The sequence below is a fragment of the Rhineura floridana genome, chromosome 9 (assembly GCF_030035675.1).
Source record: "Rhineura floridana isolate rRhiFlo1 chromosome 9, rRhiFlo1.hap2, whole genome shotgun sequence".
NCBI lineage: Eukaryota > Metazoa > Chordata > Lepidosauria > Squamata > Rhineuridae > Rhineura > Rhineura floridana.
In genome coordinates, this window is record NC_084488.1 from 28,100,337 (window position 1) to 28,126,012 (window position 25,676).

The 25,676-nt window shown below is 39.4% G+C and overlaps 1 protein-coding gene across 4 annotated transcripts in view; it reads right to left on the reverse strand.

Moving 5' to 3' along the window:
- Nucleotides 1-25,676, reverse strand: part of GABRG1 (gamma-aminobutyric acid type A receptor subunit gamma1) — a 108,711-nt gene that overhangs the window by 22,990 nt on the left and 60,045 nt on the right. The window contains exons 2-3 of one of the 4 annotated variants that reach the window (XM_061583982.1): nt 20,431-20,498; nt 16,597-16,733 (exon numbers count right to left, since the gene is read on the reverse strand). Coding sequence is in view for 1 of the 4 variants with exons in the window: in XM_061583980.1 (XP_061439964.1) it covers nt 20,431-20,498 (68 nt within the window). In the remaining 3 variants the exon portion in view is untranslated. Of the gene's footprint in view, nt 1-16,596; nt 16,757-20,430; nt 20,499-25,676 lie in introns of all 4 variants that reach the window. The other 3 variants (XM_061583981.1, XM_061583983.1, XM_061583980.1) reach the window with 3 other exon arrangements.

The window sequence follows — 25,676 nt, forward strand, 5'->3', positions numbered from 1 at the left end:
TGCTGATGCTGTGACAGGCATATCTCTAGATATCTATCAACTCAACAAAGGTGCAAAGCAGCCAAATGTTTCCAAAAAAGTTACTAATGACACTCACTAAAAGGAATGGTTGGAAAATACTTCTTTTCTGAAAACGTAACAATTTTCAAATACATTTTCCAATGACAAGAATGCCACTTTTGTGATATGAAAATTGAGCCTTTCGGGCTAATGTGAGATAACACATGAATATAATTAATCATTTTTGGTACTATCCTGCAGATCGGTACAAACAAACTTCTGTTGTAATGAGTGGAAGCTGGACAAAAGGATGGATTCCTGGTTGATTGTGTCTAGTTTTGTGTGTGTATGCTGGATTGGCTAATTAAATATTCAAATATGATAGAAGGAGCTAAAAATGACTGTGACATGTAAGAATACTTAGAAGAGACCAATAGCTGACAAATTCCAAGGCACATGCTCTCCCCCAGGCTACATAATCAGTGGATTATGGAATAATTTCTCTCATCACTTCTCCCACCACAGTATCCAAAAGAAAGTCCCACTAAATCCAGTAGATCTTACACCTATGCAATAGTGGTTGGTGGGGCAGGGCAGCTGCCCTCACCTGACCTTCCATTACCGGCATCACAGTGGCTTACTGGGAGGGGCAAGGTAGTGGCGGGTTTGGTACCGCGATGAGAGGTCAGGTAAGCACCACCACCCACTGACCACTACTGCTATCACGTACCTAGGCATTGGATGCCAGTTACAGGGCTAAACTATTCATTACATTAAACAGGTTTTTTTTTTAAAGTATGCTTAGGTTGTCCACTTTAAATTTGAAAAGAAAAAGCAGCTGAAGTGTGTATGTGAGAGAGTGAGTGAATGATTTTGGTGCAACAAACCACTACGGGAGTGCAATCTGGATCAAGGGTGATGCTTTTCCTTCAAAATAAAAGTGGATAGCTTAAGTATTTTTTTAAAAACTGCATAATGTGTACCTACTTTGGTTTCCTTGCATGGCATCCCAGAGGAGAAAAGAGAAGCTGTCACAAAGGGCCTCCCTCCATTGAGTCTAGTATTAGAAATTGTGGCTTTCTTTTGCAAAAAGGCCTTTTTTTGTTTGGTCTAGCTCTGGCAGTGTTTACCCTGAAAGCAGCAACTGCTGGACCAAATGACAAATATGGTTTCTCTACAAAGAAGGCCACAACTCCTGAACAGTACAGTGGCAGCTCCTCCTCCTTTGCTCCATCCGAGAAGATGTGAAGTGGACAATCCTATGCATAATTACTTGGCAGTAAGTGCCAGTGAATCTAGCAGTTCTTACTTCTGAGTAGGGATGGGGGACAAATTCAATATTGTTTGCATTTTAATAAGAAGCTACCTAATTTGCACTATTGAACCCAGTATACAAACCAAAACACAATTATCCTTTGAAATTCACACTTTTCCAAAATTTGTTTATGCAGTTCTTCAACCAGTGTGTACAACAATGCATATACAAAGGGGGAAATGCGCATTAAATGCATAGTAAAAATAACATGCCAAACTGCATTATATTATGGAAAGTTGCTTGCATAAATATGTATTTTTAGTCAAAACTGCATACAAAAATGTGTGTTTTAAGAGAAATCCACACTAACCTGGTGACAAATTTTCATAACTTTTTTTTTGAAATACAAATTGTTATGGAAATGTGAAAAAATAAATTTAAAATGGGGAAAATGAGAAACTGAAAGGAACCCACATTGATCAATTTGTCTATCCCTCCTGAGTAAAGATGCATAGCATTTGGTTGTTCAGGTGTTCACTCTGCTATGCAGCAAGCATGACATGAGGGAGACAGTAGTAGTATGCTCATTGCACCCCCAATCCATTGTGCTCCCATTGCTTGGCTCCATCACCCTTCAAACACTGGAGGAGTTACTTCTGCAGAAGGAAGCCTCCTCTACTCAGACAGTCTCCCCGCATGATTTATAATGCTGTGTGATCAGCCTCCATGAGCAGAGCAGAGCAGAGCTATAGGGCTGCACAACAAGACAGCTGAGCATGGAGAGGGTGGAGCCAGTGACCTTGGACAGCTCCTTGAAAGTTCGGACTAAAATACAGAGCAGATTCCACTGCCCCACTGACATGGAGCCACCAGCCACCACTGGGTGGAGCTGAGCAACAGAAATGCAATTAACAGGGTGGGGGTCAATGCATGTGCCACCATTGTGTTCCTCAAGCAATTCTAATTGTGTTTGGGGGAGGGAAATGAATGCCTGACCAGAACTCAAGTCTCTGTCACTCTTATATGCTGCTCCATCTCTGGCTCCTTCCTCTCAGGCTGATGCATGCACCATTCATGATGAGGCTTCACTGCCACACATGCAGTGCAATAACAAGAAATGAAATGTAGGACCAGGACTCAGCATCAACTACCTCCTGTAATTATGTGCAAAATCCTTAGTACCATTTCACCCATTAGAGAGGGGCAAACAGAGGCTTACCATCAATTGTACTCTTAAGGAGCTGCAGCCTGTACGATGCATATATTTGCAAACATAGGTTGTTTCTGGTCCATGGGCCTGAAGCAAGACTTGTGTCAATGAGGAATGGTGCCTTCAGTGTTGTGGGCCTAACACTATGGAACTCCTTCCCACTAGAAGCCAGACAGGCACTGTCCCTGCTAACTTTCTAACACCTGATTAAGACTGTTTTATCTTGGGAGGTCTTGGCATCATGAACTCTGATGTTTTATATTTTTTGATGTTTTTATTTTTATTTTTGAGATTTTAAGTTTTGAGGGTTTTAAAAAAATTTTTGACATTTAATTTATGTTCAGCTTAATTCAATTACAGATCTAGAGTCTAACCTCAGGCATCTCACTCCAATAACCGTGTCTTCATTTAGGGATGGAAAGATGTGTCAGTTTTGCTTCTCTGTTTCTCATTTTTCCAATGTTAAATTCAGTTCTCTACATTTCTGCAGCAATCTGCATTTTTTTTAAAAAAAAATCCTCATAAATTTTTTCCACCATTTTAGTGTGAATTTCTCCAAATAAACACATTTTTGTCGGCAGTGTTGACAAAGGTACACATCTGTGCAAGCCATTTCTCATCATATCATGCCTTTTTGCCTGTTATTCTCATTCGTATATTAATTTTTATGCACACTTTCCCCTAATACATTTTTAAATTGTTTTTAAATTGTTTTTTTTTAAGTGTTTTTAAATTTGTATATTTGTTTTTAATGTTTTTAATTGTTGTAAACCGCCCAGAGAGATTCGGCTATGGGGTGGTATACAAATGTAATATAATAATAATAATAATAATAATAATAATAATAAATTTTTGTAAATATTGTTTAGTTGATGAAATGCATCCCAAAATTCTAATAAATGAAAATTTCAAAGGATTGCTGTGTTTTGGTTCTCATATTGTTTTGGAAAGTGCAAATTTGATAAATTCTGCCTGAAATGTGAACTGAATCAAAATTTTCACTCTTCCCTACCTGCATTCTATGTATGTAAACTGATAAATTCCTGTGGTGTGACACGGTGTCACTGTTCCCCTTTCAAAAGGCCAAATTAATAGTTTTTAATACAGCAGGAGATCAAAGTAGGAGCATTAGTCATTTAGATTTAACGGAGCAGTCTGGCTGTGACTTTTATACCTTAGCCCAGTTCCTGAGCTTCGATTCAAATAGGTTTACTACCTGCCTGACCATGAATACAATTGATTTTATTGTCACACCCCATTTTAGGAGCGAGGTGTCAGCAGGTTTGGGGGAGCCTCAAAGTCTGCAGAAGTACAAAGTTAGCGTTTTTCCTAAGAGGGGGAGGCCCCCAAAGAGCCCAATAATGTCTGTCTATATTTAGTGGCCACAGGATGCTGACCGATCATGGGGGGGGGGAAATAAAAAACCAAGAGGTGAGGGGAATGGAATGGAGTATCCTGGAGAAGGACACTGAACAAGAACATTGCAACATTTGGTTGCACATCCCACTTGTAAAAAACAGGTTTGACAACTGGCTTTGTTGTATTACATAGTAAAAATGACTGACTAAACACTGGAATGATAAGAACTAGCAAAATGCCATTATTTATTAATTTAATTTAAATTTGTATCCCACCTTTCCTCCAAGGAGCTCAAAGTGGCATACCTGGTTCTCCTTCACCCACATTTTTATCATCACAACAATCCTGTGAGGTAGGTTAGGCTGAGAGATGATAGCTGGCCCAAGGTCACCCAGTGAGCTTCATGGCTGAGTGGGGATTTCAACCCTGGTCTCCCAAATCCTAGTCTAGCACTCTAACCATGATGCCACCCACAATGAGCACACAATAAGCACACAAAATCTCTTGGTGTTTCTGGTAGAGATGTGCTAGAATTCCAGCCAATTCAGATTTGGTACTGAATTTTCCATTAATTTGCTTATTCACTATTGTTCACTATTTTTATGTAGTGATTTCCAGGGCTATTTTCAGAAATGGATATTGTTTTTTAAAAATCCACATCTAAAATATTGATATTAACAGCCATGACAGTGGCTGTATAATACAGCCAGCATGAATTTTTTGCATCCCGCAATGTTAAATTCCCATAAGCTCATTTCAAAACAAAATCTTACAAAACGTATAGTCCTGATCTCAGAAATGCTTGCTTAATAACTTTCTAAATTTTCATGGTGATACACAAAACACTCAGAGAGAACTGTCATTTTAAAGTCCCAAACAAGAGTAAAACATCTAGACCATATTGGACTTTTTTCTGTCAGTGGTCTCATAATTTATTGCAATTAATTAAAAATCAACCATGTTCATAGTAAACCTATTACTGACTTTGCCCCATACTCTGACCTTCATCTTCTTCAGTTTAAAAGTTAAAAAATGGCTGATTTTAATTAATTGAAGCAAATTAACATTGGAGTTAATAATAAGCACAAGCACGCTCAGTAAGAACCAACTGTCAATCTTCTAAAAGCCCAACTAACAGCTGTTTGTCTTGGCTAATCAAGAGAATCCTATTTCCTGACAGAGCTCCAATGGCCAGAGTGGTTTAACTGTCATCCCATCATCCCAAAGAATTCTAGGAATTAGGGCTATATCAGGGGAATAAGGTGTCTTCTAGCAATTCTCAGCACCCTTTACAAACTACATTTCCCAGAATTCTTTGACGGAAGCCATGACTGTTCAAAGTGGAATTAATGCCTGGTGTGGATGTGGCCAGGGGCACCTTTGGTATAAATTTGGGTGGGTGACTACTTGTGTCTGCTGTAGAATAAAAAGGTGGGGAAAACCCTGAAATATAACATTTCTTACAATGTTTTCCTTTTGGAAAGGAAAACGATTTACCCCCTGCCCACCCACCCACCCAATCTCCTCCCCTCCCTCTCTCCTCTACTTTCCTCCCCTCCTCCTCTCCCATGTCAGTTTCACATATCCTAAGCATGATTGTACAGAGTAAATCCTACAGAACTCAATAAGCATGTAAATGATTAAACCTGCCCTCCCCCTCCCTCCTATTGTCTCCTTTCCCCTCCCTTTCTTCTCTCCTTCCCTTTCCCCTCCCCTCCTCTCCTCCTCTCCCCTCCTTTCTTACTCCCCTCTTCACTCTAGCCCTTCCCCCTTCCCCCTTATCCTCTGTCCCCATGGTCAGTTTCACCTGTCCTAAACATGATTGCATGGGAGGAAATCCCACTGAACTCAATAAGCATGCAATTGACCTGCCCTCCATCTCCCCCACCCCCTCTTAACACTGCCCACCCCTGCCCTCCCTCTCTCTCTTCCATCACCCCTCTTCCCTCCTTCCTCCCCCCTCACCTCTCATTGAACTCAGTAAGCATGCAAATGATCAATCCATTCTCAGCAAACTTGCACAGGATTCCCATTTCTTACTGCCCAGATAAAAAACAGAAAAATTCACTAACAGGCAAAAAAACCCTTGCAGTTTAAGGACATACTGTACCTATAGTCAACAATTTTTTCTATGTGTGAAGTACAGCAACACTTTGCAAAATTTACACTAAAAAACTCAAAAAAAATTATGGAATAATGGCACTGACTATTTTGCAGAATAGCTTCCAATGGACATGAGGAGTGTCTCAGTTTGCAGAACATAAAATAGTGGGAGGTGAAAGAAATTCTAGCAAATTCCTAGGCGTACTCCATGTTTTTAATTGACAAAGCCCACTTTCCTTAAGTGGAGTGGTTTAAGCATAGCAGGCTGAACACCTGCATCTTGGGCAGGCCAAGTTTGTTTTTTCCAGCAGCTAGATTCATTGCTTAAGTAGCAACATATTGTAATCAGTCTGATTTTACATTAAACTGCAGTTTCAGATTTAACTGTTAATGCACCCAAAACAGAAATAGAACATAAACCTCCAGTTTGAAACAGAAAAGACTGTCTTCACCATCATATGACACTGACCAATAAAAAGATTTTGAAATTAATAAAAATAAATTTGACACAGATTTCTAGGATGAATAATGAGAGAAATATAATTTTCTAGGTTAGATTCTCTGTAGAAACATTCGTAACACAGGAAAGAAGCAAAGTAAGAAGAACACCAACAAACATAACAAAATATAATTCTCCATCTTTGGAGAACGTACCTATAGCCAAGACATATTTCTATCAAACTTTAAAAAGCAGGGAAATTGGGCAGCTATAGTGAATGCACCAGGGGAGCAAGAGACCTGACCTCCTCTCTGAGATATTGGACTGCCCTACAAATTTGTCAAAATGCAAACACAATTTGGGTTGGTCTTTCACAGTCCAACCCACTTCCTATGTAGCTTGGAATACTTTGGTAACATTTGCCTCTGAGCATATGGTGAGTGGTGGCAACACTTGCAATCAGCCCAAATAACAGAAACAAGAGATGTACTGTGCTGATCTTGTTTTAGCAGGGCAGAAGCAACAATATTAAGTCAGTTGATATAGTTCAGATAGTCACTTTAAAATGTTTGCAATTTTAGTGAAGCTTCTTATGGTAAATTATTCTCTTTTGCTTCCATTTCTGTGAATATGTGAAGTACAACAACATTCTGCATAACTTACACTAAAAAAAATCCTTCGAACACAACTGTGGAATAATGGCACTCACTATACTTCAGAATGGTCTTCAGTGGACATGAGGGGTGTCAGTTTGCACAGGATAAAACAGTGGGAAGTGAAATATATTCTAGCAAATTTCTAGGTGTGCTCAACTTTTTTAATTGACAGTGCCTATCCTTCCTTAAGTGGAGTGGTTTAAGCATAGCAGGCTGAACACATGCATCTTGTGCAAAGTTTGTTTTTCAAACGGCTAGATTTATTGCTTATTCATCGATCATTTGCATGCTTACTGAGTTCAATGGGATTTCCTCCCATGCAATCATGCTTAGGAAAGGCAACATAATGTAATCAGTCTAATTTTACATCAACTCTGTAGTTTAAGATTCAACTGTTAATGCACCCAAAATAGAAATAGAATATAACCTCCAGTTTGAAACACAAAAGGCTGTCTTCACCATTATATGACACCGACCAATAAAAGGCTTTGATAAAATAAAAAATACATTTGACACAGATTTCTAGAGTGAATGATGAATGAAATATAATTTTCTAGGTTAGATTCTCTTTAGAAACAGTAGGAACGCAGGAAAGAAGCAACAAAGAAACCAACGTACAAACAAATGTAATTCTCCATCTTTGGAGATGGCAGGTGCTGCTCCCACTCACCATATGCTCAGAGGCTCATGTTACAAATTTGGGTGAAAGACCAACCCAAATTGTTTTCATTTTTACAAATGTGTAGGGCAGTACAATATCTCAGATAGGAGGACAGGTCTCCTGCTCCCCAGGTGCATTCACTATAGCTGCCCAATTTCCCTGCTTTTTAAAGTTGTATAAAAATATCTGTTGGCTATAGGTACGTTCTTAAACAGCAAGGTTTTTGTTTTTGCCTATTAGTGAATTTCCCTGCTTTTTAATCTGGGGGCAAGAAATGGGATCCTGTGCAAGTTTGCTGAGAATGGATTGATCATTTGCATGCTTACTCAATTCAATGGGATATATTCTCCTGCAATCATGCTTAGGATAGGTGAAACTGACCATGGGGAAGGAGAAGGGGGAGGGAGGGCTGAAGAGGGCAGAGGAGGAGGAAGGAGGAAGAAGGGAGGAGAAAGGGAGAGGGGAAGGAGGGGAGGAGAAGGAGAGGAGAGAGGGGGAGGGGAAAGGCAGGTCTGATCATTTGCATGCTTACTGAGTTCAATGGGATTTCCTCCCATGCAGTCATGCTTAGAATAGGTAACTGACCATGGAGGAGGGTGAAAGGACAAGAGAGGTGAGGAAGGAGGGGAAGGGGACTGGAAGGGGAAGGAGGGGCAAAGGAAGTGGGAAGGGATAAAAGGGAAGGGATAAGAGGGAAGAGGAGGGGAGGGCAGGTTTGATTGTTTCCATGCTTTTTGAATTCAATGGGATTTACTCCTGTGTAATCAGGCTTAGGAAAGGTGAAACTGATCTGGGAGAGCAGCAGGGAGGGGGAAGGGAAAGAAGGGTAGGGGGAGGGAAGAGTCAGTGGGTGAGTATTGGGTAGAGGGAAAGTCCCTTTCCTTTCCAAAAGGAAAACATTGTGAACAGTATCATTGTTTTTCAGCGTTTCCTCCACCTTTTTATTCTACATCAGGCACACGTAGTCTCCCATCCAAATTTAAACCAAAGCTGTCCCTGGACACATCCACAGCAGACCTTCATTTCACTTTAGACAGGCATGGCTTCCCCCAAAGAAGCCTGGGAAGTGTAGTTTGTGACGGGTGCTGAGAGTTGCTAGTAGAGGCCCTATCCCCCTCACAGAGCTACAATCCCCAGAAGAGGGGCTGCCTGTTAAATCACTCTGGCCACTGGAGCTCTGTCAGGAGAATAGTAGTCTCCTAACAACTATCAGCACTCTTCACAAACTACACTTCCCATGGGGGAAACCATGACTGTCTAAAGTGGAATAAATGTCTGCCGTGGGTATGGACACCTTATTAGCTCAGCCAAACAGCTGTGAGTGGCTTTTAGAACACTGACAGTTGGTTCTTACTGAGCATGCCTGACTGTATAGTAGACTTCAATGTTAAATTTCTTAAATTAATTAAAAAATGAGCCACACATTTTTTTTAACTTTTAACCTGCAGAAGATGAAGGTCAGAGTACAGGGCAAGGTGTTTATTGGGATAAATTCACACTAAAATGCTGGATTTTCATGATTTCTTTTTTAAAAAATGCAAATTGCTGCAGAACTGAATTTAAGAATGGCAAAATGAGAGTGAGCAAAACTGACAGATCTTGCCATCCCTAGCAGCAGCCCTCTAATGTCTGACCCAAAACTGACTGCAGGAATTTCTCGCTTACACACCCAGGCAGGGCGGGGGGAGGAGAAAACCCTGTGTTTTTGTCTGCTGGGTGCTAGGCTTTAAGAAGGAAGGACACTTATATTTTAGGTGACCAAATATGAGTGCAGCAAAAAACATGTTCCTTCATATCTGTCAGGGATAGGAACATCTCTTTTTTATATTTACAAGTTTGCTGGTGATAAGAAAAATACCATCGACAGAAAACAGCAATGGTCACCACTATATGGTATCATGACGAGGAGGAAATACAGACAAACATTTATCAAGATATGATTTACTATGCGCAGTAACGATATGGTCAGCCAGTTGCCTCCATTGTCCTGACACATAATGAGGATAACTTTACTACACCGAATCAGAAATCTCGGAATCAGGACTTCCGGGAAGGGTGACTTAGCCTGTGCCTGCTTTTGAGACGGGCTCCTGCCTCAAAAGAAGCTTATTCAGATATATCAGTCAGTTTTTTCTTTTTTTTTTGACTGATTAAACTTCTCCCGGGTAGGGAGAAACGAAGAGATTAACCTCAAAGCCTATTTTTGTTGGGACGACCAGATCTCATTAATTTATGGGACGAGGTCCAGCCGACGAAGGTGGGACGGATTTTCAACAGCAAGCTCTATCTGTTAAAGCGAACGTTCATCTTATCTTCTAAGAGAGAACGCACTAACAGGCAAGCACCCTTCTTTCTATATTTTTCTTTTACTTGACTTAAATTGTTGCTGTTTAAAAGAGATTTGCCAGATTGATCGGTTTTTGACATCTCACTGGGGAGCCGTAACTTCTCTCTGCTACGCACTAATTAATAGCTTATCTCTGTTTTTGTTGCAAAAAGCTGTCCTGGATTTGCATTCTAAAGATATACACAGAAGAGGGATTTCTATTCCAGATTTTTATTTTGAAAAATATTATACTGTTTTGAGACTACTCTCTTTTTGGTCTATTTTATTTTGACGAATCTGTTTCTTGACGATTGCCATTAATTGTTTCGATCCTGGGAACTGCATTTTGTTTACTTAACTATTGGAGAGATAAGGCTGTCTGCTCTGTTTATACTGTGATGTCACCAAGTTTGGAGTATTAACCCAATTGTTGCTGAAATAAGAAGTGGTTTTCCTATATTTTTCTTTTAAAATGGCAATTAAGAAAGTGGCTGAGAATCTGGAAATAACTATGTTTCAGAAAATAATGGATGAGATTGAGATAATGAAAATTGAATTGAGTAAAATGAAGCAGGAGATTAAAGATATAAGGGTCCCTGTGAGAGAGGTGACCCTGGAAGGGGTCCCTGTGAGAGAGGAGACCCCGGAGATTGGAACAGGGGTCCCTGTGAGAGAGGAGACCCTGGAGACTGGAATAGGGGTCCCTGTGAGAGAGGAGATCCCGGAGATTGGAACAAACGTGGAACAGGAACAAGATTTGGAGTCTATGGACTTTAGAAATAAAATCTATTGTTTGGAACTCAATGTTATCTCTGAAGAAATTAATGAAGATTCTAGAGATAAAGTTATCAATGGCATGGACTATCTTCTGGACTGGAATGATGTGATGGAGCCCAATATAGAGAAAATCTATGGACTTAACTGCAGCCATGTGACAATGGAAAAACTTTTAAGAGATGACCCAGTGTATTTTGAAAAAAAGAACAGAGATATGATTTTACAGCAGTATTTCAGCAACCTATTCAGAATGGATGGCAAGAAAATATTTGGGATAGAGGTAATTCCCATCAGACTCTTACTATATGACTATGGCTTTGACAGCAAGATTATTATGGAATACTGATAATGGAAGATTGGATATTGAAATTACTGGACTTAACAAGACTACTGAAGATGGAAGATGGAAAATGGAATTACTAGAGATAATAGAACAATGGCTACTGAAATTACTGAACCTAACAGATTCTGATGTGATGGATTAATTGAAATGTTTATTTTGACTATGGTTATGACAATAAGATTATCATAATTAGTAATGAGATGGATTAATCGATATGCTTATCTGGAAAAAAAAATTGATAGATATATTTCTTAAAGAATTGAAACCTCTCTTTGACTTTTTGTGGAAAGAATAAAGTAATGTTTATGAGATTTGATGATTAAGTAAGATAACTACTGGAGGAAAGTGATTTTATAATATGACTTAAGAGACAGGATTGTTATATATTATAGACTTATAACTGATTTGATCTTTGACAAATGGGAAGTCAATATTTTACTCTTTATTTTTTATTTTTGTTTTTTTTTTTTCTTTTTTTCTTTTTGTTTAACTATTTTTGATTTTGTTTTTTGTCTTTGAATGTTTTATGATTTTGTCTTGTATGTTTTATGAAAATCTGAATAAAAATTATTGAAAAAAAAAAAAAAAAAAAAAAGAAATCTCGGAATCAGGAATTCTCTTTACTGAGTGGCAGAGCAGAATACATCAGTGGCTTCCTAAGTGCTCACTTGCACACAGCAATCAACTGCCACTTGGCAAATGGTTGCACATATTCACACCCTAGCAGCAGAAATTGGTGGAACTAGTCAGTTATAATGAGACTGCAACTGACAGGAGGCGAAGCAGGTTGGCCCTGCCTTGCACACGGTACAGCTGGAGCTATGTTAGCACCAATGCTTTGTGTGCCATACCATGATTACAGATGTGAAGACTAATTCATTATACTTAAGGTGGAAAGGCTAATCATTTCCTCTTTTGATTTCTTATCTAGACAGTGTTTTTCATCTACCACAAAAACTATAATAAGACATCCAGACAACCTCATTCTTTTTATTCTGTTCTCCTAACAACATTCAGATCCATCATATGAAAAAGACCACACTGTTTATCAGTAGGGGGGAAATTGGCCAAAGCATGTTTTTTCTTCCCAGTATTTTTCTTTATTCTTTAATGGACCATTAAACTTTACAAATTGGTCACTTCATCGGGGAGGGGGGTTCTTCTGTTTGGTAATTGAGTTTCTTTTCATTTTAATCTCATGACAAAGGTCATTCATTCATCTAAATAAATTACTGTGTTGCTCACAATAAACAAACATTGTTATCCGCTTCTAATGTTCATTCTGATAAATGCCATAATGCTGTTTATGCAATACAAATAATATAAAGCAGCTCAATTTATAGGGAAAGGATACCAAATATACTATGGGTGCAATCCAATGTGTGGGGGATGGGAGAAGCTTCCGTACATGGATCCTCACAGGGCTCAAGTGAACCCTTTCCTCCTCATTCTTCCTCGCCCCACTTAATTATGCACACATGGCCAGTGTAAGGGCTCATTACAAGGAATGTAAGATCTGTGAACATCTCCCATATCCCCAGCCAGTCTTCTGTGTCGCTGTACCATTAATGTAGCTCAGGTTACTCATCAACTGCTAAAAGGGGGCAGGAGAGCTTCACATGAACCTGCAATGGCTCTTCACACTGCTTGTGCATGCATATAGTCAGGGAGAAGGAGCTGGGGGGGGGGGTTCTAGTCAGTCTTTGGAGATCCTCTGCATGCAACTACTGACTTGGCAGGACCTGGAATAAGTTCTGAAGTTGCCAGGTAGAAAATATCAGTAACAGTATTTTAATGTTGTATTATTGTGTGTCATGTCAGATGAGAAGAGCAGGCAGTATCCACATTTTTAGAATAAAAGCAAGCAAAGACTTGCTTTGTAAAAAAAAGAATACTTTCTCTGTGTCCACTCTCCTATTACCTCTCACATACATCCATTCACCCTGCTGGTACAGTATCATAATGCCTCTGTGTACTAGGGTTGTGGATCCACTCTGTGCTGGGGCTGAACAATGAAGCAAACTGGGGTGATTCAGAACGATTTTACCCCTGCCCCAGTTGAACCATGATGTCAACAAAACATCCACGTTGCTGTCATTCTGTTTTCCTGTATTCTCTGCTTTTTTGGATGCTAAACCTCTATGGTATTCTATGTCTCTATGTTTCTCGACTTTACATCCATGGGCTTTGCAAGAAGTAATCCTGGCTAAGTGCTACCAGCGTAATGCTGAAGAGCTCTGGATATTTTCTATGCATATAATATTTGTGTAAGATGTCATGCCATCACACAGCATGACGACAGCATTCCATGGGGGGGGCAGGAGGTGCGCAGCATGCATGAGCCAAGTGAGAACAGCAGACCAGCAGGGGAGCAAGGCAGGCATGAGGCAAGCAAGCAAGGTGGGGAGCGAGGCAGTCTGAGTAAGCCACTGGGGAACAGTCAGGACAAACCGGGCTAACTCCTTATCAACCATCTTGTTCTGCTGTTGCTGCCTCCCCCCCCCAACAGCCTCCATGGCAGGAGGCAAGGAAGAGGGAAGCAGTGGCAGAGAAGGACAGTTGCTGAGGCGCTGCCACAGCCACTCCCCATTGTTCCTGTGTCACTGACCTGAGCTGGCTGCCTCCCTCCTCCTCATTGGAGAGGGTCTAAAGGGGAGGAGAGGAGGAAGCAATCTATTTGGGGAGGAAGGAAGCCTAGTGACCCGTTGGGGGGGCAAGAGAACAGGAAGCTTAGCAACCTATTGGCAGGGGGAGGATGACCTGTTTGGGGGTCTGTGCGTGTGGGTGAGTCCTGGGGGGTGGGAGTCCCCATGTGGAGCTAACGGCGAACAAAGCAAGCAGGGGAGCAGAGCCCCCCCCCAGCATTTTATATTTTGTTAAAACAGAGCAGTGGAGGATTTTAAAAAAAGTTTCAGTACCCTGCAGACAGTATTAAGGACAGCTTCACTTTGTAATGCCTATTGGAAGACGTCCCTTCCCAGCACAGCAAGCACCAGAAAGCTAAGGCACCCAGTGTGAAGCTGCTAATATTTTTAATAATGTATAAGCAAGAATATACACCACTTGGCTACCTCTTCATTATTTTAACACAAGAAAGAGCAAGAGATAAGTGACTGCTTCCCTCCCCCCCCTCTGCCAAGTGTAACTAATATGGATTTTGGAGTTTTAGTGGGTCTCTAAATAAATTCCTCCCTTCTCCCTAGATTTTATTTCTATCCAAGTAAGACCAGCTCTAGAGGGTGGCAAAGCAAGGCAGCAAGGTCAGGCACTGCCAGTCTCACTTAGTCTGGAGCATTCAAAGAGGGCAGAGATAGCATGAGAAAATTCCAGGTGGGGGGGTCCACTGGACATCCCACGCCAACACCCTCCTCCCAGGGTCAGTTCTGGAGCAGCTAACAAACAATTCACGATAGCTGCTAATAATTCATCATGGTTCTATGCCAGGTTAAAATTAAGGTTAATTCTATAAAGAGATGTCTAATTTAGGAAGTGATAAGTAAGTGAGATCTACAAGTATCTCATGTTGTGATTATTATGTGCAGACCTCATTAGCCATAAATTATGGTGACCTTCAGTTGTACCACAGCCACCTACAGAATAAGGATGCTTCAGTTATGTGTCATTTTATTAACAGAGTTCACAAAAGACTCAGCTTTGCAACGTATAGTGTTGCTGTTTTTAAAAAAGGATACAACATTAAAGTCCTATTCAAATATAGTCCATAAGTGTGTAGAGCAGCCTGCCCCAGTTCTGGTACCTTCCAGACGCTTTGGACTACAACTCTTATCCCTAGCCAGGTGTCCCAATCACATGGAGCACCTACTCACAGGCAGGAGCTCTTGTGTTGGGCTTTCTTTAGAGACAACCACACAGATAATGTGATGCTGAAAGAAAAAAAGGTAACACCAGGATGGGGATAAAGGCATGGCCACATGCCATGCTTTTGAATAATGCATGTAAACACATAGACAAGGTCAAAAGATGGGGCAAATAAAGAGGCATGAGCAACAGAAACCCAGATGTTACTCTAGGCCAGTGGTAGTCAATGTAGTCTCCTCTGGATTGTTGCTGGACCTGATCACTGGACATGCTGGCTGGGGCTGGGAGTTGTGGTCCACAATATCTGGAGAGCTCTACGTTGGATATCCCTGCTCTAGATACTCCACCTTTTGTTTTCAGTAAATCATAAAGATGTTGGTTGCATGAAGAGGTCAATGCAGAGACTCACTCATTTATGATAAGCTAAAATGGTTGAGGGATTTTTTAAAATTTAGGAATGTTGCTTTTCTTACCATTGTCTGAGATTATTAGTGGGGGAGAAGGATGTGCATTTTAGAGCAAGGATATCTGAGAAATTCAGTTTCTGTGAATCCTAATGCAAACTGACTTGGATCCACACCATCTGGCCCAATATGAAGATAGGAATGTATTACCCTTAGGATTTTGCACTTCTCTACAGTTTGGGAGAGCCAGTGTGGTGTAGTGGTTAGAGTGCTGGACTATGACCTGGGAGACCAGGGTTTAAATCCCTACACAGCCATAAAGCTCACTGGGTGATCTTGGGCCCGTCACTGCCTCTCAGCCTCAGAGGAAGGCAATGGTAAACCCCCTCTGAATACTGCTTACCATGAAAACCCTATTCATAGAGTCGCCATAAGTCAGAATCGATTTGAAGGCAGTCCATTTCCATTTCCACATTTTGGATTACATATCTCAAAAAGGTTACCAAAATGTATTTTAAATATGTATATTTTGGGATCAAATTTGTTTAGAAATGAATACATTGAGATAAAATACATTGCCAAATGCATATTTTGTGATAAAAAAGTATTTAAATAATTATTTAATTTTGAATTTCTGTGTGGACTTTATAAAAAACCAGAATAATTTTGAAACAGACGTATGAACACATGCAAAATTGACACAGATTAGAAATAGACTGGTCTATGTACCTCTGCTCTAAAACTGGTGGTGTGTTAACTTGAATTCCTGCATTGAGGAGGAGATTGGCCTCGATGGCGTTATAGGTTGGATTGATTCATTGAGTATGGTACTAATAATATTATTTGTTTATTATCTGTATTGATTGATTGCACTGCATTTATATATTGCTTTTTTGCCAAGGCACCCAATTTTAAAATACTAAAACCAATCTGGGATATCGAATATAGACTAATGTTGTCCATCCAACATTGGTCATACTCAGCAGAAACCCGTTAAAATGAATGAACATGGCTAACATGGCAGAAGGTCTAATCTGAGCAGATGCAGTTGGAACCTCTGTTGATGGTTCTGTCAGGCACAGAATAGTAAGTGCTCCCTGTCCTGGCCTTCCTCATTTCTGCCTTCCCTCAGGGCACTTTAACTGGTTTATTGTATTTTATCATTGGTTTTTTTTACATTACATTATAAACCAGTCTGGGACAAGGCTGTGGGACAAGACTTATGAAAGGCAATATAGAAATACCTTAAATAAAAAAAGATGAAATGTGGTGGTAACTCTACTATCAGGTCTTATCCAATTTTCCCCCTTCCCTGGGCTGTGTCTTCATCGATATTTCCCTTTAGATCCTGAAAACGAGATGCGCCTGGAGGTGAGGAGTTCTAAATAATGATAAAGGATGATACTGTGGAAATGAAGACAATGAGAAACAACAATATAAAATACAAGCTTCAAGAGAGAAAATATATTAAGTAATGATGACTGCACAACAAAATTCTGACTTTGATCGTTCTGGGAAATGGTGTGAAAGAGAGTTTGCAAGGCAAATGTAAAGCTTTGAAGTGGCATGTGTAAAATGTCAGTTGTACAAATGGGCAAAAATCCAGAAACTAAACTCAAAATTATTTTTTCAAGGTCTTATGGTAATTTTTGAAGTAATTAATCTTTTAGCACTAACTATTCACACTTATGGATAAGTGTTATGCAAAGTTACCAAAATATTTACACAAACATGACTCTAACCTAGAAATTATCATCTATTTTGAATGTTTTGAAAATGTAAGCTGTGAACTGTGGTGTTTGGCATCAATCCTTGAACACTAACATAATCACCTTGCTGAATAATTAGGCAACCCAAAACATGAAAACAAACAATAAATACTCATAAAAGTTTGCTGCATATAGATCACTGGTGCAAAGAAAAGATGGAGATGCTGAACAAAAATAATCCAGTTTGTCACAGGGTTTTTCTCCTTCCAGCATTTCTTTGCTTTATTTATTTTCAAATTTCTAAACTACTTTTCATTCTGAATGTATCCTCTCAAGATGGCTTACAACAATCACAGCTTTTTGCACCATGGTTGCAATTCACAGTTAGGGGTCAAATCTTTCTTCTTTATAGCCTTAGGCTACCACAATTCATCACATAAAAAAGAACGATACAGAATACATATTAAAATACAAATTATATTTCAACAAACACAGTTCAACAACATACAATAAGGAAACAACAGCAATAAGTTTCAAATAGAATTTCTTCTCCTCTGACTCACCACATGACTTAATATATAAGTACTACAGCCATAATACCACTGGGGCACATCCAGTCACCCCACAATTCTGTTATTGTTGTCTAACTCTTAATTTTCTCACAGCTAGAATAAATTTTGCCACTGGATAGTTATAAATACATTGTTGCCTGCTAGCAGAATACATATCTGCTCCAGGGAAGGTCTGTTTATTTATTTATTGCACTTGTATACCACCCCATAGCCGAAGCTCTCTGGGCGGTTTACAGCAATCAAAAACATTAAAACAAATATACAATTTAAAACACATATTTTAAAAACAATTTAAAACACAATTTTAAAATTTAAAACAATATAAAAACAATTTGACAAAAAGTGAAGGATGTAGGTAAGAAATTTAAACCTTGGGGACTTATATATGGGGCAGCGGTCAAATCTGAAAGGGTCACTTAAATATTTGGCAGTGTCAAAGGAATTCAACATGATCCATAGGCTCTCCTCCCACAGCCAAGGGATAGACAAATTAGTCTATTTTTGGTCCATGTCAGTATAAATCTGTTCCATATCTACATTTTTTAAAAAAAGACTGCATGAAAATTTCCATCTAAATATGTCTTTGAAAGTATTTTATCTCAAAATACATTTTAAAATACATTGATTTTTTTTTTTAAAAAAGTGCATTGCAACATTCAGAGAAGCAAAATTCAATCTATAGCTGCATTCGAATCAGTATATTAGTCCAGAAGATGTGGGTCTCAGATCAGTTTGTATCAGAATTCATGAAGATCAAAGCCCTCTTCTATGTCTACTATACAAGTTGGAGTGTGATCTTTTGAAATGGGGATTTTCCTCGTGGAGGCTCCCTGCATATTTTAGAACCCTAGACTATAAGGGTTGTAACATGCATGGATGGGGAGGCTCCATGAGTACCAGAAACTCCCAATTTCAAAAGATTGCCCTTCAACTCATGAAGGGTAATCAGAATGATGACAGAGGTGAAGCTAGTGTGCTCATCTCCACAGCCCCCTTGTGTTTTTATTTAACATTAATATAGAATGCCTGAAGAGAGTTCAAATTCTTCAAGCATTCCTAACCATTACAGGAATTACAATATGTCAGTCTTCCTGTCTCACATAACAAGCTCCCCTTCAGTTTTCAGTGAACATACCAAAACAAACTAGAAGGTGGTGCAGTTGTAGATTATCTGAAAGGAAAATAATAATAACAACATTCTTAATCACTCACACCAGGCACTGAGCCTAGCCCTAGAACAAGCACGTCTGCCCAAAGTCCCTACCACCTCTATCTGGGCAGATCCAGCCAGCACCTTCAACACATGGAAAAGCTCTCCTGGATGACTACTCAGAGATACAACTGCATCCTGGACAGGTTGTGTGCCTAACCTTGGATTGGCTTTCCTAGTGACCAGAAGAACTTCATTTCAGCTTGTTTGTCCACATACAGTTCACAACTGACCTAAGACACTGGATCATGACCTTCACTGACTTCCTGGAAGCATGTGGAAAAGTTGGGTTCCATCATCATATTGATGATATTATATACCAAATCTCCAGTTAACTTCCTTCCATGGTTTCATGTAGATGCTGAATAGCATAGGGAATGAGATGAGGAGCTCCAAAAGCCAATGGCTATGGGGCTCAATAATAATCCCTCAGCAACATCTCTGGGAACTTACGGTAAATGAAGGACTTGACACACTGCAAAGCTAATCCCCATTTCCACAGGTAGCCCAGAAGTACACCATGGTCAATAGTATTGAAAGCCACTAAGAGGTCCAATAGAACCAACAGAAATGCACTCCTCTTGTCCAGCATAGGTCATTCATCAGGGTGACCAGATAGAGATGGACGGCCAACCTATTTCCATTCTGTGTTAGTTTTGCAGGTGCTCAATCATAGGTCTCTTCTGAGTTTTTGTATTTTTTTTAAAGCACATGAAAAATTCACATTTAAATTGTATGCATTTTCCACTGGAGGATACATTTTGTACACATTCTTCTCCTGAAATGCACATTTTATATGGCTTTTTTCCTGGAATATACATGTTTGTGAACCAAAACTGCAGTGCAAAAATTTGTTTCTTGTTGACATTTGTATGATACTTCATAACACAAAGTTCCAACAATATAAACAAAGCAAATATAAAAACACAAAACCACACTGAATTAATAAACAGAGCACACAAAATCCTCATGATTGCAAACCAGATTTAAAAAATGGAAAGGAAAAATTTGGAAAAATGTGTGATCCAATTGATAGCAACATTCTGATAAGCCCAGGACTGGTGAATTAGGGTGGTTTGTTTTAAAATCCGAAGTAGTTTTTCCTCTTCTGCTATGACCAAGACTGTCTCAGTCCCAGACAGACTGGAAGTCAAAAGCCACCTCACTAGAGCTTTTGTTCTAGGCAATTTTCCTATCTTGCCCATCTTAACAACATAAGTTCCTTAACACTATTTATTGGCATTTAAATGTACTTGGATCATATTCCATTTGAGTCTTATTTAGTTTTGATCTGCTTTTCCAGATTGTAAGGAGGATAAGAAATAAAAAAGGACTCATTTGCATAAGGTTAACGTTATTTTCTTTCAAATTTTGTCTTTGTCTTTTATTACTCTAATTTAGTTAGATTTTCCACAATAACAGAATACTTTCTTATGGAACACCTGATGTCTCAGCGATCATATTCAAAGTAATAGTCACTTTTCAAAAGTGCAAAGTTACCCTATCTCTTGATATAGTGAGAGGCATTGGCAAGATGATATATAAAAAAACCTTACCTTGGAAGTTTTATTATAACCATAAACTTACCATATTAATTGGATCGACCGGACCAATGCTGTTAACGTAGACATCTGTTTCAATTACTGTAGTTCTCACTAAACAAAACAATAACCATCATTTCATGTGAAATTCAGTGCTTCCTATATTGATTCACAAAAATTACATTACTAAACAATAGAAGACCATGTCATTAGTCTACCTAATCGATCTCGACCTGTGGACACACAGCTTGATAGGCATTCTACACAGTTTGTAATTGGCCTTCAGTTTGGTGTATTATCCTGGGTTTACTGCAACATCCGTGGCCATTTTCAATACTGGGAGGCCCTTCTTGTGCCAGGATCCAGTTGCCTACAGCAGGCTATTCTATGGGAGGGACCATAGCTCGGTTGGAGAGCTCAAGCTCTGTATGCATAAGGTCCCAGGTTCAATCCCTCATTAGTCCCAGTTTAAAATGGAACAGGAGGTGATGAGAAAGACCTGTACCTGGGACCCTGGAGAGCTGCTGTCACTCAGAATTGACAATAAAAGACTAGATGGACCAATAGTCTCACAGTATAAGGGACCTTTGTATGTATTCCCACATGGAACATTAGTGGTATACAGTTGCTGAATGCCTATATGCCAAGCATGGAAAAGCGCCTTACGGTGCCAGCTATGTTGAAGTCTTGCTGGCAAAGCAGCAACCTGCTGAAGATTAGCAGGGAAAGAGGTGAAAGGAAGAGGATGCTCTATGCAATGCCAAATCAGGATCCTCTCCTGAAACCACACAGTTGCTCACCTACAGCTCTGCATACTTGGGAGGGGACAGATCATGTCGATCAGATTACATTTGTAATTTGTCAGGAAGAAATGTTCAGAATATAAGTATCATGTTTTGGTGGTGCATCTCATCTAAAATATCTATTTTCACACTCAAATCCAATGCACATAGACGTAATGGTCTCACTGAATTAAATGGGTCTTATTCCCAGGTAAGTGCTATAGAGTTGCAGCCTTAGATGGCATACGATGTTGTTTATTAACATGGATCACATTAAAACAGATAAAAAGACACTTTTTTTTAAGCTGAGGGAGGCAGAGGAAGCAAATTACAAGAATTCATACTGCACATCTTGATTAATGCATAAAAGTAACACATGAGAAAACGAGTCAAATGCACCACTAATTATGCAGCCTACAACTTAATATATTGAAAACACAAAACCAATTCTTTCCTCTCAATATATTTCTAGTGAAGATATGCTGGGGAAAGCGATTACCTTCTTTAGCCCTCGTAATCATATCCAGACCAAAGCACAAATCAGATTTATGAATAACTCTTTAGCTAGAGTCTTGATCAATATACACTCACCTGGCACAAAATCAATCACTTATATGAAAAAACAGTCACTCAGAACTTAATTATTATCTTTCAGAGTATTCTCAAACTTTACTTCAAAGAAAATATCTTCACCCTACTTCACAGTTTCACCTGGCCCATCCCAATCTTCCAGTCCTACCGAAGGTTTATTTATTTATGAGTATCACTTTCTGCTCAGGAGGCACCTGATGTACAAACTTTAAAAACTATAATACATATTTCACAATCCAACCACCCCAAATCTAACAAAACGTAGTAAATATCAGCAGTAGAAATCAAAAAATTGCATCCCCAGATAAACTCAGTAGCTGATGAGCGACCGTTGCCATTTGAGTCCATCTGCTTGCGCCAAAAGAAAACTGCTCCCCCTTTTGAAAACAGACTTTAATTCTTTTTCAGGTACAGTATCCTATGACTGTGAGGAACAGAGTTGGACCACGCATGGTCAGACTCGGTAACAAGAGTCTGAAACAAGCCTCCATGCACAAGCTGGATGCACGTCAGTCTTCCCTGGCACGTCTGGGTCAGGTTGGGTTCTCTGCTTTTTAAGAAGTTCTGATTACTCTAACAGAGAGCCCTACAGCTTTATTGTATTGATTTATTGTTTTATTGATGTATTCTTATGTTGTATTTTGATATTTGGGTCTTCGTAAGCCGCCTTGAGGGCCTTGGGCCAAAAGGCAGGGTATGTATGTATGGATGGATATATGGATGTATGAATGGATGTATGAATGGATGAATGGATGGATGGTGATAATAATACAGGCGTACACTTATATATTCTTGGAAGTTTGGGGAGTGGCGGCCCAGGAGAAGGATTCTCTGTGGCATCTCTAAGCTGTGGAAATCCCTCCCTGCAGAGGTGCATCTAGCACCTTTGTTGTTTAGCTTTCATTACATACTGAAGACACACCTCTTTACCTTGGTCTTTGGCACGGCGTACTTCTAGATCAACTAATTCTCAGTTAAGTCTGAATAGTCAGTCTGTACAAGAGAAGTTCCATTTCTGCCTCTGCCAACTAATCCAGCAAGGAGAAGATATGTGTGACAGAGACACAGGTATTCTATGAAGGCTTCAGAGCATTCAGATGTTCATAGTAGACAAGGGGACCACTAATGAAAACATAGGCACTGGCAGACAATGGGAGCTGGGCACTGTATGAATGGAGAGGAATGAAGGAATAACAACTCTCATACTCCCCAACCAGTTTTCATTCATTAGAAATGTGTACACTTTATTCTTTTTCTTTAAATTAGAATTAATGCTCTGCACCAGTGGAGACTGTCCACTAGAGCACAGCCCTCCTAAAGAGAATCCCAAGCAATTTTTTTTTAAAAAAACCACCCAAATATCTCAAAGCCACACACTCTTTCCTGTCCCACATAAATTTTATACTTTTATTTGAACTCAAGAAAAGTTCTGCAAAAATTTCTGTCAATCTACTGTTCTCTGGCCAATCTCTACACCACTCAGCCAATGTTAATCCAAAAGTATAGCTATAGTAAAGAGGTCTCTCCCAGGTGTCTCTGGGCAGAAAAATCATGGGTATTTGTACAAATGCCAGCTTTTCAGCCACAGTTTGTTTATTTGTTTAAGCCATTTCTATACCGCTTAGTATATATAAAAATCTCTAAGTGGTGTACAGAAGATAAAACAAGAAATATTATAAACATATATACAATAAAGCCACAATACAAAAGCATATGCAATACAAATTAACAAATAAATATTAAAACAATTGCCTTGCACTTCTCCACTCAACATCTCTCAAGCTCCTGGCTCTCACCCAGGGTCCAACATACACAAATCACCCCCAAAGTCTCACAAGCTTCCCAGGGGATCCCAAAAATGGTGAACAGAAGTTGTACAGGTTCCTACTCCCTCTTGTTGTGATGAGGGCCATTTCAGCCTCTGTATAGGATGAAGCAGGACTTTTTAAAGTGCAGTTCTACCTGCCTTCTGAGCATGCTCAGAGCTACTTCCTTGAGGGCCATACCTCCAAACAGTTCAAAGCACATTCTTTGTAGTTAGCCAGGAGAAGGGTGTAATTGCTAGTTTGAGCAGCTTGTTTTTGATTAATATTTGTTGAGAGTGATGGTAGGGGAAGTGTGTATCTCTTTCTATAATAATATATATTTCTATAATAAACATCTATTTTTTATTTAATTTGCAGTTGCATTTTTTGTGAATGGGGAGGAAAAATTATTTATTTATTTATTTATTTAATTTGTATCCTGCCCTTCCTCCCAGCAGGAGCCCAAAATGGTGGGTGGCTTCTCTGTGTGTTGTAAATTTCAGTATTTGCATATTATCGGAACTGCAGGGTGTTTTTTTTAAGATACCATAAATGTGTGTGTGATTAGATTTGAGAAGCATGAAGATTTTACATTCCTGTTTTTCTTTCAGTTTAAAAATGCTCTGTGTGCCTGTGTATTGTTTCTAAGTTTGGAACTGCAGTTATAAATATGTGTGTGTTTAGATTTCAGAGAAATATGGAGTTTTGCATTTCTATTTTTCTTTAGGTTTAAAAAAAATGCTCTCTCTGTTTGTGTGTGTGTGTTTGGCTACTGTGAGAACAGGATGTCGTATTAGATGGGTCTTTGGTCTGGAGCCAGCAGGCTCTTCTACAGTGGTGATTATAAGATGTACTGTTTACACAAAGAATACTTGTTCTGGAATTATCTTATTAAATAGAAACAGAGGCAAGGCATTTGTACTCTATGGATGCTCATGCCATTTATTTCTGAGGCTCATAGTTCCTAATTATGTCTCCCCTGCTCAAGTCTGCGAGAGAAGGCTGTGCTTTATAAGGAGGAGGAGTGCTAGTAGTTGAACCCCTTAGGCTGACTGGGTAGAATATTGCCTGCACATTTTCCTTCTCAGTAAGTCAACTGGCAAGAACCTCCTTGTCTTTACACCTTTAAAAACAAGCGCACCAGAGGATCTGGAGATTTAACTTAAAATCCTTCTCTCTGTCACAGGTTCATTGTGTGTTGTTGCGTACATCATTCCAATATCGTTTCAATCAGAGGGGTAGCCAAATAACCATGGCTTACAGCAGAAATGAAGCAACAGTCAAGTAGCACATTAAAGGCTGGCAATTGTATTATTCCATAAGCTTGCAGGGGGATATCAAGAATAATGCATCTGATAAAGGGGACTTTAGCCCCCCAAAACTTATGCCATGACATACAGTGCCATGAAAAAGTAATCAGACCCCTGACCAATGCTCTCATATTACTGAATTACAAATGGTACATTATAATCTTGTTCTGTATGATATTTTATTTTGAAACACTGAAACTCAAAATCAATTATTGTAAGGTGACATTGGTTTTATGTTCGGTAATGTTTGTAAGAACCATAAAAAACTGAAACATGTTGCTTGCATAAGTTTTCAACTCCTGTGCTGTGGAAGCTCCCAGTTTACACAGATGAAAGAAATTGCCCTATTGAGGACACAATTATCTTACCATTGGCCTCCACCTGTGAACCATTAAAGCTGATGTCACATTGTCAGGATAAAAACCCCACTGTTATAAGGTAATTGGTCAGGCTGTGGATCTGAAGAAAAATGAAGACTAAAAAGCATTCTACAGAAGTCAAAGATAATGTAATACAAATGCATAGATTAGGAAAAGGGTTCAAAATAATATCCAAGTGTTTGATCCAGCACAGTTGGATCAATAATCAGGAAGTGGAAGCTGAATCACACCACCCAGGCACTGCCAAGAAAAGGCCGCCCCTCAAAACTCAGCGCTCGAACAAGGAGGAGACTTGTGAGAGAAGCCACGGAGAGGCCAACAATCACTTTGAAGGAGCTGCAGAGTTCAGTGGCTGGGAGTGGAGTAATGGTGCACAGTCAACCATATCAAGAGCTCTGCATAACACTGGCCTGTATGGGAGGGT